The following is a 15,990-nucleotide window of genomic DNA, read 5'->3' on the forward strand; positions in this document are numbered from 1 at the left end:
CCATTTCAAGCTGTGAGAAATTAACTAATTTTTTGTTTTTCTTCCTCAAAAACTTTGGTGGAAATTAAATTATATCATCATAAAATTAAAAATATTACCTTTTCAATGACTTGCATTTCATTTTTTGCAATTTTCTTTCAATTGTAATTAATTTTTTAGAAAATTTAATGTAATGATTCCAAAATAAGATATGTAGATAGGTATGGCTTTGCTAAGCAACGTTAAGATTTTAAATTATTATGCCATAATTTTTTAAAATTATTATGCCATAATTTTTTTAAATTATTCTTTTATTTTAATATATAATATTAAAAATGAGATTTTTATTTTATACAATAGGAGTTTCTATATTAAAAATATTGCACATGAACAGATTTTAATTCTAAGCAAAACTGGGTATATCGGCTAATAAATAATTTATTAATGGCGACTTAAAGAAAATTCAGTTAAAAAATTATTTAGCCCACACAATCTTGTTCTCAACTGTAAATAAAGTGTTGTTATAAACATATTTTATTAATTTAAGTCCATAATTATGCAAATTAGCTTTCTTAGGAAGAAAATCAACTATATAAACAGTATCATTAATAATAACAAAGCCCACAAATCACAATCATAAAATTTATTTTCAAATATTGTCTACAAATAAAAATTTAAAAGTTTAAATTTGTAACTTGATTATGTACAACTCACACACAAAAATATATATAATTGAAAACTATTTAAACATACTTCTCTATTCAAACAAAATAATCTTCAGAAGCAAAGCAATATGAACATTTCTATTTATTTACATTTCAGAGAAAATTTTAAAATAAGAAGGAAAACATTTTATATAAACAGAACACAGAAGTAAATACTTAGAGAATGCTTTCTGAATCAGTTGCTGCAATTCGTTCCATCATCTAAATAAACTGTTAAGGAAAACATATAGGTGAAAAAATGAAAAGTGAACTCTATTGTATTAGCAAGGCAATTTAAAATAGCTTAGGTGCTAGTTAAGCTTCTTTTATAATAGTAATAAAAGAAATTCTAATAAAATTACAGAATTTAGATAAAAAAAAATGTTGTTTTTTTTATATTTGCCAATACCTTAAAAATTGTGAGTCTGAAATTAAATAACTCAACAGAACAGATAAAAAAAAAGACATTAAATCACCAGAAAAGCTTTGTAAACAAAATAAAAATAAAGAAATACTTTAAATAATTTTGAAATTGCCTTTATAACTATCATATAAACAATACAAATAGACATATCTAAATTCATATTTTCCAGTGAAAATAGCTAAATGCACCTTCAGAAATTTAATATTTCAGATTAATATAGAAACAATATTTTAATTTGTACTTCAAGTCAAAAACTGACAAAATGTTGATTAAAGTCCAATAAGGGTTAGTCCTTTTAATACGATAGCAAAAACAGTTTATGGACATTTTCCCCAAACATTTAATGGGGAATAACACTGGATATTATTAATTCCAGATAATTATGGATTCTCAGATTTTTCTATAAGAAGCTCTTTTTATAAAAATATTTGGCATTTGTATTGCAGGAAGATAATATATTTCACTACAGATAATAGGCATCTTAACAATTAACATTTACTCTACATTCATAAACTGGTGACTGATATTGATAGACTGGATGATTTATTTATAAACATTAACTGAAATTTATTAGTACATCCTCATATAACTAATTATTTTTATTCAAATATTAGTTATTTCAATGTAAATAGATGATGCAAGCAATTTACAAGCATTTTGAAAAATAAAAATATTTAGCAAAAAAAAAAAAAAAAAAACTAATAATTTATTTATGGTATAACTATCATTATAACATAACCAAGAGAGTTCTGTCATTTTTTTTTGAAAAAAATAACTGAAATTTAAAAGCTAGTCATTTAATTTCGAACCATTTATATTATGATTTTAATTCCGAAACTATTAAATAGTTCACACCAATTTTAAAACAACAGAAAAGAATGAGAGGCATGTTAAAAGTTTGTTTACAACCAAATGCTTTATGCAGAAATGAAACTATTTACTTTTCCAAAAAACTGGAACAGATAGGTACAACTTATTAACAATCATACAGTCAATGTAAATAGTTTTCCTAAATACTGCCAATAAATAATCAAACATTTTAAGGACAAATCTGCTTTTTTAATGACCAAGACACCATGCAATAGCAATAATTCCATTTTTAAAAATTTCTTCACAATATCCTCTTTACTTTTAATTAAAACTTTATAGTTTTACGTAAACTTATATTAAACAGCACAAGTTAGTTATTTTTAGTTGAAAAAAATGTTGTAAATTGATAAATTTACAAAATCATGTAAATAGAAACTAAGAACTTTATTTTCCTGCAAAATTAGCATGCTTGAATGGAATCTGCTCTTTCATCAATATATTCTTTTGATTGATAGATATTTGCATACCACTTGTATTAAAAGGAAAATTTTGGCAATCATTTTAAAGTACATATGACTCTCTGTCAAGTATTGAAAAATTCTTATAAATTCATTTCTTATTTCAACACAACTGTACGATATTCTTCAAATGATTTTACTGCCCTAAAATGTTTTAAATAAAATTATGCAACAGTGGTAAAAAATGTGGAATTTGAATAAAAGGCAAAAACTGCTTAAATGTTGATTCAGACAATGAAATTGTAAAATATACTTTTTATATTTAAGAAATATTTCTTTTTATCCCAGTTTTATTTAAATAACTGAATTTATTTTAATTAAAAGGTCTTAAGAATGAAAATTAAATTATCAAATCAAAATTCAGCAATAAAGCTTAAAAAATTCTCAAAGATAAGAATGATTCAGATCATGCAAGATTTTAAACATAATTTTTTCTGAAAATTCATGATGCAAAAATGAGCCAAGAATGTTCTTAATAATTTACACATAATATATTCAAAGAATTTTTAACATTCCTCATTTTTTTATGTCATTAAAAGACTGGTTTAAAATGATCTCTAGTTTTGTTCTAATGTAATTGGTTATTTATACTGGGATGTATCAGATTTATATATAATGACAGGACTTTTTCAGTTATGTCTTATTTTACACAAAAAGTTTAATCAAAATAGTTTTTAAAAAATCTTTCACAAATTATTTTTAATATTATTTAAGTGCTAAAATAAATAAAAAAACTAAACTCCATGTAGAAATGAATCACTTTTAAAAAAAAGCAAAATATAGACATGAATCACAATTTATTAAGCAGACATATACAAAAGCACTGAATATCGAACACAAAAATATAAATTGAAATGCAACATACAAAAACACTTATAGCATTGCAAAATTCTACAAGATATTTGGAAAAGAAAAAATAAGGAAGCATTTTAAAGTAATTTAATTGTGATCCCATATATTGAAAACAAGGATATAATTTCTGTTGGCATCAGAATTCAGAATTTTCAAATAGTTAATGCTTAAGTTTTTCATGTGTGTGTGATATATTATTTCATTTTACTTAATATTTCAATAAATATTTTTATTTGGAAAAAGCAAAATTTATTACATTAATACAACTAAAAAATTCATAAGCAAATTTCAGTTAACACACTCAAATTCATATTCATTATTGCCTTAATTTAATTTTGTAATATTTTATTTAAACATTTCACTTAATAGTTTCTAAATCACTAGAAAAGAGTCAATTAATTTCTTGCAAACAAAGCTAAAATATCAAAATAAAAAGAATTACAAAACTAAAACAATTTAAACAAAGGAATTAAGATTAAATTTAGAAAGTCTAACAATTACTTATATTCATGATTTATATATTTTCCTATAAAAATGAGAAAATCCACTTTTAAGTACTGAATTAAGAAAAAAAAAAATATTTTTTCTTTCATTTCAAATCAAAATCTAATGAATCAAAAATACTATAATAAAGGTTTAGCAATAGTAAAAAAATGGAATAATCGAAATCATAATGAAAACCATCAAAAAAGTTTTCAATCTTCCAGAGTAACATTTCGGAACAAATATGACATGGATTCTTTGTTGTGGATGCGTCGTATGGCTTCTGATAGTAGGACACTAATGTCGACAGTCTTGATTTTATGGCACTGCATTTTTTGGACTTCATGAGGAACTGTGTTAGTAACAACAACCTACAGAAACAATATAAATCGAAATGCTATATTTATAATAAATGGAGAAATTTATGAAAAATATAGAAAACACAGGTTTTGATAATCTTGATCAAAAATAAAAATAACTGAGTTTAAGTAATTGAAATTATAAAGAATACAATATTCTTACATTTTAAGTATAAATAGAAGTGATCAATGATTCAGAGGTTACATGTATATGTAATGATACCTCATTATCTAATTTAAATCAATTGATTTCCTAATTTTTATTTTAATTTAGCCCATATTTTCACTCTAAAATACTCTCTTATTTCCTGATCCAATTCCCACTTTTTTATTTAATCTGCACTACATGTGCATTCAAAACTGCTGAATTCACAGGTTCTCATGCTGTGAGCAAAGGGATAAAAATCGGTAATGCTTACAATATTCTATTAAAGATACCTAAATTTTCCTTCCCTAAGTCTACATGTGTGAAAGAAATGCCTATCAAGATCTCATTACAAAACCATGAAAGGAAAAATGTTGGTCTATTTTGTTCTGCTATTGTGTTGCAAACTGGACTGATGTATATCTTACTGCTTTTTATCTGAATAAATTATGCCTCTAGAATGAAAAAAACTGAAGTTTTAAAATTTCAAAAGCTTCTTCTACTCAAGCAAGCATTTGCTAAAATATGCTTAAATATATATGATAAAATGTTTCTATTTAATTTAAATAAAAAGAATTAATCAGAAGCCAGTAATATCAATCTTGTTCATTCAAATATTTTATTTTGTGAGGATATTTTACAGAATTATCTGAATATAAATCTGTGTGATCTAATTTATTTTGTTCTTTCAAGGAGTATATTAGTAATCATGCATTTTGAGCTATGAAAATTTTTATGGCTCCTAGAATGTTCCAATGATATCAAGTGGGGTATGTCCCACAATAAAAAAAAATGATTTTTGCAAAATAAAACAAATAAAAATAAATTTAAAAAAAGAAACTTTACTTCATCAATAGGAGAGTCTTCAAGCAATCGAGGAGCATCAGATGAAAGAAGACCATGAGTTGCCAAAACATATATTTTATAAGCTCCTCGTTCTTTCAGCACTTCAGCAGCCATAACAAAGGATTCTACATCATCTATCATATCATCCTAGGCAAAAAAAATAAAATAAAATAGCAAACATTAATTTTCTATTTGCACACCATAATAACATTTGATAATTATTAAATGTTTTAAAATCTTAGAAATATGCCTTTAGTTCTTCTTATCTTCAGCATTTTCAGTTGTTAGAAAAAAAATTGAACATACTAATGAATTAACATATTAAATAAAATGGAAATCGGCAGGAAACAATTTAATAAACAGTGCAGTTTCAAAAAGCACAAAACTGTAAACTAATTCAATCATACTTTATCAACGAGATATAATACTGAAATTTTTAAATATACTGGGTGACCATAAAGACTCTGATTGATTACAAAATCTTGGCATGAAATAACTGTTGATGATCAAAATTTCAATCATTAGATAATTCTATTCTTAAAGGGTGCCCCCCCCCCCTGCTTTCAAAAAGAGTCATTGGATAGATAGTAAAACTAAAAAAAACAAAACAAAAAAAACATTACAGTTTGATCACTTAAGTTAAGTCCATAAGTATTTATTCTTTGCAGAATATCTCAGTCATTAACCATTTATTAACAATAAGTGATCTTTCAAATCACTTAAGCATATTCTGTATTTCTTCTTTAATTTAGTTGGCAAAGGCTACACCATTTTACCACTTATTTTCATAGGACTTCCATTATAGTGGGTTAACAAAATCTAGATTTCAGTCAACAATCATCAAGGACTTAAACCACAATTAAATCTGAAATTGATATGCATATAGCTGGAAATTGTTTTTTTTATTATATTATTTTTATATTTAATGTACAAGTTTTAGTTACATGCATTGAAATTGGTGCTATTTACGATAGTACTGTTTTTCTAATTTCATTAAGGAATTTGTAAAATACAATCCTTTCTACTGAAACCATTTGTAAGAAATATAGAGAATACTTCTTGCAACATTATGGAAAGAAAATGATATGTACAAAAATAAAAATAATTCTGTTTTATTATTTAAAAAAAAAAAAGGATTAGACTAAAGATTAAAAAAAAAAAAGGGTCTGGAGAGGCAGAAGCATGCAATGGAATATTAAATATGAATGAAAGTATTGAGTTACAGTCTGATGCATTTTCAGAATTTTGTGCTCTAAAAACTTACCACCATGATGGCAATTCTTCCACCAACATCACCAACTACATTAATAGGTGGCTTCTCTTTAGCTGCAAGCACTGAAATAAATGGCCTTTAATAAGTAAAAGCTCAACAAGTAGCATAATATTCTTAAATTATTTGTATAAACAAGATTTATTAAAATTTTATAAAAAAGATTTTCAAATGTTTTGATATTTTTATAATTTGCTATCAATATACTTCTATAAAACCATTAATTTATTTCCAATGTTAATTTGATTCCTTCAGAACTGCCTTAATTCATGAAAGCTTTTAATATCCATAAATCTAAATACAATGAAAGTTGTGGGTTAATTATAAAAATATGATTTCTCAAATAAACTTCAATTAAGAAAAATTGGGTGTAAAAACAAGTACAGCAAAAGAAATGAACATAATTTTTTATACTAAAAACAGTAGTAAATACTTATTTTTTGTTTGAAATAGACTTAATAAAATATACATAATAAAAAACAGCAAGTAGTTTCAATCAGAATAATTTCAATAAATAAGTAATTTTAATTAACAAACAGATTAATAGCATTTGATTGTACAGTTTATTTGCAACAAATAATACATTTAATGCAACAAAATAAATAATACAATTCAAAAATAACAAGTAAAGTTTCAGCTGTAAAAATATGACTTTTTTTAATTGCTGTTATGATTTAAATACAGTCTATCACTGAGAAATTTACAAACGTATTAAAAATCGTAAAATAAAACAAACAAACAAACAAAAAAAAACCTAAGAACATGAAGAACAGACATACTTACCTAATAAAAACCATGTAAAAATAGTTTTGGATGAACAAAATAAATAATTCATAAGGCAATATTTTATTCACATGCTACTAAGAAACTCAAAAGACATGAGAAACATTTTTGAATCAACAAGTCCCATTGTATGAAGATAGCATCTATTAACAAACTAGGCAATGAAAGTTAAATAAATATTCTAAAATTCAAAACAAAACATACACATGCGTAAATAATAAATTTATATTTTATCTAATCCTTATTTAAAAATATCAATCAGATAAATAAAATCTCATTTGAGAGAAAATGAAATTTTTTAATAAATTTGAAAATTTCTTCACAAAGTTGACAAAATATATGCGGTTATAAAGTTACCTGGCATGATGTCAAGTCCAACATCCATTGTCCTACTTGCTGATACAGCAGGAGGAGGTGAGTACCTGCCATCAACCATATCCGATTCTGATTCCTTTTGCTCACCATGGATAACAGCAATACCTTTGAATATACAAAACATCATAAATAGTCCATTTTGCATTTCCATCTTTTATGCTACATTTTTGTTTCTTCAGTTATTGTTAATATTTTTAAAAAAACAAGAAACAAGGTTTTAACTATATATATATATATATATATATATATATATATATATATATATATATATATATATATATATATATACTAAACTATATTTAAAAAAACTCTAAAATCACCTTTTTATTCATTAAATTCATGGGAAATCTGATTATCTTATGATTAAAAAGTATATAAATGTCTTTCTCTTTTATATTTTATGTATCTGTTAAAAATTATGTTTAATCTACAGTGTTTTATTTTTTCTTTACATTTTAAAACTCCCCAAATAGTGAAAGGTATAGTGAAAAGGTATGTATTTTAGCTCTAACTGCCAATTTGAGAGATGTGTTACAGAGTTTTTACAATGAAGAGTCTCAACCCCAGACTGAACAGGTTATATGGGTATTGACATAGTACTGAAATCACTTGGCAAGTTGTAGTACTTTATTAAGAGAATCTTTTTCATAAAACAGTAAATTAATTATAACTTATATTACAGCGGGAAAAGAAGAAAAAGAATGCAGAATTTTACATTAGTGTTATTTCAGCAAAATCAGTCCAGAATCAATATAGTGTGGTAAAACTATAACGAAAACTTAAGACATGAATGAGATGGCCAGGTGTACTGATATTCTTTGAAAACATTTGCTCATATATTTTGATTTCTTTGTTGAAGATGTTGCCACTTTAATTTAGTTTCTTGAAGAATCTTGTTGCATTCTAGCAATGCTACAAGGCTGAGGTCTTTTTGGATGTCATTGTTTCTAACAAACTACAAAATGTTGCAGATTTGCTGAACCATCACATTTTGCAATCTTTCTAGTATAGTTATGTGAGCCTTTAAAGCAGTAGCCCAAATTCAGTGATGTGTATGAGATTAGGCGCCGAAGCATGGTTTCTGAGATTAGAAGTTTGTTAAATTTTGACCTGCAATTTAGGATGGATAAAGCTTGGTTTTAGGTGCTTTAAAGTTCTTTTTAATTTTCTTAATTTGCTTTTTAAAAATTAAATGCTTATCCAACATGATGTCAAAGCAATCTATGACATTACTCTAATGCTTATTGAAATAAATCGGGTGGTAGTGGGAGTTTTCTTTTCCAGGAGAAGTATATGACTTGACCTTTGCTGATGTTAATTTGGAATTTCTGCTAGATAAGTTCACTTTTGAATTAATTTAAGGTGATCAGCGAGTTTACTTAAAATGACTTCAGAGTCTTTGTCAGTGCAGAATAGAGCTGTATCATCAATAAATAGACTGATTTTAATATCCTGGACATAACATTGATGAAAATGCTAAAGGATGTGGGACTACATTTGGAAAAACCTGAACTACTCCAGTGCAGATTGTTCAAGACTTATATAGTCAGATCTTGACTCTTATAATGAATCTGCCAGACAGATATGAAAAGAGTAATTTGATCAAGGATTTTCATACGTATCATTTTATACATTACCCAGTCGATTCAAACATGGTCAAATGCTTTAGCAATGTTCAGGAAAAATTAACTCTAAAACTAATTCAACTCTAAATTATTATTGAAAACCAGTACAAGTTAAGGTATAAATTGCATTATGATCAAATAAGTAAAAATTAAAAGAGAAAAAAAAGATGTTAACATTTTCATTGGAATCAATATTTCTAAAGATTCTGTAGGTATAAGAATTTGAAAATAGGTAAATTAATGAGAAATTAACTATGATAATCCAAACATCATACAAAACTCTAGATCATGATTATAAAAATGGCTCGCAAGAATCTTTTATTTTTTGTCTCTACTAACAGTAATTAAAATATACTTTTCAACTTGTTTCTCACTTAATGTAAAAAATAATTAATTTCTCTTTTATTATTTTTATAAGAACAGTTTCAGAAAGTTATACATCTATTTTTTAGAATCGAGATCATATCAATTAATTATAGATGAATGAATTTATTTCTAAATACTGCAATTAGAAAGAAAATTACTTTTCCAACAAAAATATTTATTCTTTTTCATAACTTCATTGATTTGAAGGAAGTCTAGAGTTTTATTCAACTTTTATGATTTCTACCATGAATGAATGCTTTTATAACAGAGGCAAATTAATAATTTCTGAAAAAAGACTTTAAAAAAAACCTACTTAAAAGTCAAAAATCCCCTATACGGGGGAAAAAAATAAATCCAAACATTAAAAATGTTCAATCTTTTTTTCTTCCCTAAATTCAGTACTTTTTAAATGCTGTATGTTTTAAAATTAACAATAAATTAAATAATGGCATAGCTCCAATGTTGATGTGGTTTGACTGCTTAAAATACGACCTTGGGTATCCACACATTCCAACTAACTAAAGAATACCAGCAAATGTATATTTATTTACTTTGTTATAGGGTTTCCCAAAAAATTGGCAATTTATAGTTTAAAATTAATGTTAATCTTATGAAGGTAACTTTAGTTTTGAACTTCCTTTTTTAATGGATCTAAGGATGTTATTTTCCTTTTCCAAGAATTCACTACTTATTGTCACATGTATAAATAAGGTATAAATATTTCTAACAACATAAATCCTAAAGTATTGTCATCATTGGCATTCTATATTAGTTTTAATCCATACATTGAATATGTAGAGTAAAAAGTAAATTTAATAATTGAATAAAAGTAATCAATTAATTATTATATATTTTTCCATAAAAAGATATTAGATAGCAAAAAAAAAAAAAAAAAAAAAAAAAAGAGTGCAAAACATCATTCTGCACTACCAACAGCACTAGATAATATATTGATCTACTGTTAGGATTCGTTAGTTATGAGGTGAGTGTTATGATTAATTAGTTAGTGGTGAGTTACTGTTACAGTTAGACATGATTATGTCTGCTGTCTAGTTAATGGAGAAGTACCAACTTAGATATTGATCAGAGAGTATTTTTACTATTATTATTTTTTTCCCAATGAAAAATATTAAATAACTTCATCTAAAAATATGTAGTAGCAATATATTATAATAGCAAAACAGATGAATCTCTATGTTGAAACAAAAAGTTGCATAAAATGATATATTTATATCTATTCACCTAGCCTAAGTCTTTCAGCATATGAAGTTGCCTTTTTTGCCGATCCTGGATTTCTTGCAACAATCACTGCGTTTCTGTAATCTGGTATCTAAAAGAGTAAAAATAATAACAACATGGATATTTATTTAAAGAATACAAATCAGGAAATTAAAGAACATCTGTAAAAACACACAACCATTTGAAACTGATACAAAAAAAAGAGAAAATTAATAAATACACATTCATTTACAATTTATATATAGCCATAATTCCTGACTTTTTCTTTTCTAGTTCTTCTTTTTCAAATACAGAATTTTTAAATTCATAAAAGTACACACTATTGATTAAAAATAAATATTACATGCAGATATTAGATGGAATGAAATTCTTCAACTTCTTATAAGAAAAATTAAAAGGGAATAAACAATACTAAAATACAATGCTTCTGTAACAAAAGAATGATATAAAATAATACATTTTATTTCTTTTTACCAAAATAAAATCTTTAAAGTAAAAATCTCAACTTCTCGTCTTGATATACTTATTGTATTATGTAGCTCCACCCTATTATTAAACATTTTATGGATACTTCATTAAATTCATGAAAATTCCCTGTATTTATAAGCCTTTCACTTTCAAATCCCTAAAAATTACAAGTACTTTTTATATGTTCAAAACAGAAATAGTGAAGAATTTTATCAAATGGAGTCAAATTTTTAAAATTATTTTGCTATTTAAATTATTATTATTTAAAAGCTATTTATTTTGTTATTATTCTAATAGTTTTATGTTGCTAATCAAACAATTTGAAATTATTTATGTATTACATTTATATTTTGAATTATTGCTGGAATTCTAATACACAGTAGTTTTCAGGAATTTGGGAATAAGATTACAGTCTTCAAAATAAAAATAAAACATAATGAATAATAAATTGTTCCAATATATAAGTGTAAATGCAATACTAACACTTTCTTGAATATATTGCAGGAGGAAAGGCGAAGCTCTCAAATTGTCCACAGGGATATCAAAAAAACCTTGAACTTCTTTTGAGTGAAGATCCATTGTAATCAAGTGTGTTAAACCTATAAAATAAATTGCACAAAACAATCTGAAATTGCTCATTGCTCTGCTAATTTTTTTAAAGGTCACGTTAGAAGTTTTTTTTCATTAAACATCCTATGCATGCACTAAAGTACATAATATTTAGGATCATTATATTAAATTTATACATTTTTAAAGAACATACAGAGAACAAAAGTGATGATATCTAAGTACCTAGAAATATAACTTTGAAATTAAATAAACAAAAATACATTTTTTTTCTGTATGATACATAACTTATGCTTAAAATTACACACAAGATAACATTATAAAATTCCTTTTTTCTTTTTGGTGATAAAAGTAAATAAAAAGTTTAGAAATAGGAGGAAAATGAAGGTTAGTTGTTAATTTCAAATAGTGTATAATTTGTTTTTGTATAATAGCATATTCAGAAGTTCTCGAGGAAAAACATTAACAATTTCATTGAAAATCATTCACATTTTGAAAAAAGTCTTGTTTTCAGTCAATATTTCAATACCAAGAAGTAAGTACCAGTCAAATATAGTAACCCTACAGCCCAAAGATCACCCTTTAAAACATTTTGCACAACATTTAATCAAGTATGCCATTATTTACAAATAGTATGGAAGCCCATAAACACTATTATGTTAAAAACATCCGATTTCAATAGATAGATTATTAATAATTAATTACCTGAGTTGCACATCATTTTGGCAAGCAACTTTGAAACAATGCAGCCACGTTTTCTCATTTTACTCTGCTTACTATAAGGTAAATAAGGTACAACACCAACTATCTTGCGGGCACAAGATGTTTTGCAAGCATAGGCCATGATTAATAGTTCCATTATATTATTGTTAACATCTCTGAAACAATAATAATTCAATTTTAAATCAAATTAAAGTATATCTCACTTTTATAAATCAAAATGTCTGAAAAGAGTCAAACAGAGTTACAAATTCCTCTAATTATGACAATAACAAAATTCTTAAAATAATAAAATGTATGTCTGTTTTTAGTAAGTTATTATAGATTTATTGAAAAGAGAATTAAAGAAAGCAAAAAATATATTAATAGTGAAATATGGAAAGTCAATCACCATTTTAATTTATTAAAAATATATAATTTTTACTAAAGAAAATTTTTTTAATGAAACATGAAACAATTTTTTAATTATTAAATAAGTAATTAAAAGTGACAAAACATAACATTTACAATAATGTTGAAATGTGAAAATTAAGCAATACATTTAAATTTCAAATTCAAAAACTAATTCCTTTAGTAGTAATCCAACATTAAGTATTGATTAAAAAAATTTCTTAATTTTTTTTATAATTCAATTGCAATGAAAATTAATTTATAAAAACGTACTTCGTTCCTGTCTGCAAAATGTATACATCTCTTCCCCGCACAGATTCTCCAATATCCACCAGGGTTTCTAACATGTAAAACAATCACATTCATAGTTAAATTCCAAAATAATAATAACTATATATAGTTCATAATATCTCAGTAAGGCATTATACTATTTTTAAGAAATTATATAACTGTATGTGATATTTCAAACCTTATGGAAAAATGCAGACGTACTTGTAATATGACAATGCTATTAAATCAACCATAAAAATAGGACTAAAGTTTCAAAAACTTTTCTAAATAGTATCTTTCCAACACAAAGCAATTAAGTGAATTGGAAGCAGGCTGGAAACAAGACAATGTTTTAAAAATATTAGAATTATTTTATTATTCACAATGTAATTATATCAACAGTTTAGAGTATCTGAAAATAAAACTCATTACTCATCATTTCCATTAGATCGTCAGTACATTTAATACTAGTATATTATTTCATAATGATGCATAACATTTTCCAACTTTCACTTAATCTTCAACCAGAATAAAGATGTCTCTAGTGGCAGAATTCATACGATGCCAAACAATGCCCCATGACATGCACACAACATTCCTATATGCTACTTGCAAACTCATTTCTTTTGATATGCTTGACCTACTATATTTCAATATATATTAAAAAGAACTAGAACATTAACATCTCAGGAGGAAAATATGTATAAATATAATCCACAATCAAACAGTAGAGCAATAAAATCTGATAAAATTTTTTCATTACTCAGGGAAATTAAAAGTGGTCTTTAAAAAATTTAAAATCTGAGTATTATTTCTTGATATTACTAGAAAATATCAAGAAATTCCAATGTTTATCTATTGTGATATATTAATTCATAATGACCCAATGAAATGTTAAATGCAACAAAAGGAGTTGTATTTTATTATAACATATTCTATGATGAAAATTCAAGAAAAAATTAATATGTCCATATGATTATTCAAAAAGAATGTGGTAATAAAAGTATTGTAGATAGAGTGTAATAAAGTTTGGAATTATCTGATTTTCTTTTTTATAATAAATATCAATTTTATATTTTTACAAATTTACTATATTTTAAAATTTATTAATTTAGTTTTCACGTTATGATATGAATATATAATAAAGGAGAGTAATTTTTTGTAGTTTGATGACTTATTCAATTAAAATTAATCCTATTAAATAACCGAAGTTAACTCAAAACATATGAAATTCTATTTAGAGGGGCATGGCAAAGTAGTTTTCATGCCATTTTATTAAAATTTAATTCTTTTCATGAAATACTAGGTGCTTTCATATTAAAAAAGACTATAAACAGGCAAATTATTGAGATGAAGTATGTCAGATGCACAAGAAATACACGATTGTTTAAAAAAATCAATTTACTAAAATGGAATTGATTTATTAACAAAAAAGCAAATTGATTATTAATATTTGAGGTTTGAATGAAAAAAAAAAAATGTGAATATCATCATATTATAAGGAAATGACCTTTTAATGCATTACTTTCAAATTATTACATAAAATACAAATATATTAATACAAAAACTTTCAAAAAATGAAATACGAATGACAATTTATTTAACTTCAATTGATACAAAAATAATAAAAACAATATATGTTTTTAGAAAATTAAGAAGAATAAGTCATTCTATCAACATAAGAACTTACCTCGATTAGCTGCATGGATAACAGAACAGTTTCCAACTCGAATTCCAAGACGGCTAAAACACAAAAGTTGTGAAATTCAAATATACAAAATATTCATTATTTAATGAAATACTATACTGCAATTTGCAATATCATATTTTGTTATTACTTTTTTATCTTTAAGAAGTAATTATAAGAGTATGCACAATTATGTTATTATTGAAAATATTTCACATCATTAAAAATATAAATCAACAATAAAAATAGTTTCAAAAACTCCTGTAACGTTCTCACAATTTCTATTTATCCAATTACTAAAATAATATTTGTATAATTGAAGATTTATTTTCATGAATATATCATCGAATTCATATAATATGCTAAAAAAGCATGGCAATGATTGTGCAACAGAGCAAAGTACTCGAAAAATAAATTACCAAACATGCAATTAATTCAGCTTTTAATTATCCATTAAAAAGAATTAATATTACAAGTAGTAATAGCAATTTATGTAGATCTTCGCTCATGAAATGAAACTAACATGCGGCACGACATTCAGATAATGAGCATTAGATGTCATTCAGCGAACTATTTACAAATTAATTCTAGTATATCGAAGAATTAATAGCCATTATCGCTTGTCTTGATTCTAATTCAAGAACATATTTTACCTAGCAATCTTTTGCGCAAGATCTGGATGTGAATTTCCAGCAAGTATAATAATATCCGTGGAACCTGGGATATTCATTCTGACCACTAATGAATACCGTTTACGAAATGATGAATATACTTCTTAATCTTAAACTAAATGATAAGATTTTGCACGTGATATGATTTATAACTAATCTGAATGTAAAAAGATAAACTCAATCCGCACGTCACTAGAATCATGTATAGTCTTATATTATAGCTTTTTTAATATTCTGGTAGTACTTTAATCTAATTTAAAATTTAAAGTAAATTCTAGAATAAGAAATTCTTTATTTGTCTACAACTACTATCGCTTTTTAATACGCCAAAAAGTAAACAAACAGTGTTTCATTCGGTAGAAGTATGAGTAGTTAAGTTGAAGTATATTTTGTAGTTTATATAACAAAATTGGAAGCAGTAATTTAAAATCGGAAATTT

The 15,990-nt window shown here is 25.0% G+C and overlaps 1 protein-coding gene across 1 annotated transcript; it reads right to left on the bottom strand.

The window, feature by feature from the left end:
• Positions 1-607: 607 nt before the first annotated feature.
• Positions 608-15,910, bottom strand: LOC129989330 (phosphoribosyl pyrophosphate synthase-associated protein 2-like). The gene is made up of 11 exons (XM_056097790.1): positions 15,534-15,910; positions 14,884-14,936; positions 13,197-13,263; positions 12,519-12,691; positions 11,730-11,845; positions 10,782-10,869; positions 7,531-7,653; positions 6,385-6,455; positions 5,121-5,267; positions 4,028-4,141; positions 608-905 (listed from the first exon to the last, which is right to left on the bottom strand). Exons 1-11 carry the CDS (start codon positions 15,608-15,610, stop codon positions 861-863), a joined length of 1,074 nt encoding a protein of 357 aa, XP_055953765.1. The 5' UTR covers positions 15,611-15,910; the 3' UTR covers positions 608-860.
• Positions 15,911-15,990: the final 80 nt, after the last annotated feature.

This window comes from Argiope bruennichi, chromosome 10 (genome assembly GCF_947563725.1).
Source record: "Argiope bruennichi chromosome 10, qqArgBrue1.1, whole genome shotgun sequence".
In the NCBI taxonomy this organism is placed as follows: Eukaryota; Metazoa; Arthropoda; class Arachnida; order Araneae; family Araneidae; genus Argiope; species Argiope bruennichi.

Excerpts from the sequence above, each read along its gene's own strand:
- LOC129989330 (XM_056097790.1), bottom strand. The coding sequence starts at position 15,610 with ATGAATATCCCAGGTTCCACGGATATTATTATACTTGCTGGAAATTCA. Across the intron at positions 6,456-7,530 it reads TGGACTTGACATCATGCCAG|TGCTTGCAGCTAAAGAGAAG; the intron begins GTAACTTTATAA and ends CATTTATTTCAG. Across the intron at positions 906-4,027 it reads TACGACGCATCCACAACAAA|ATGATGGAACGAATTGCAGC; the intron begins GAATCCATGTCA and ends CAGTTTATTTAG.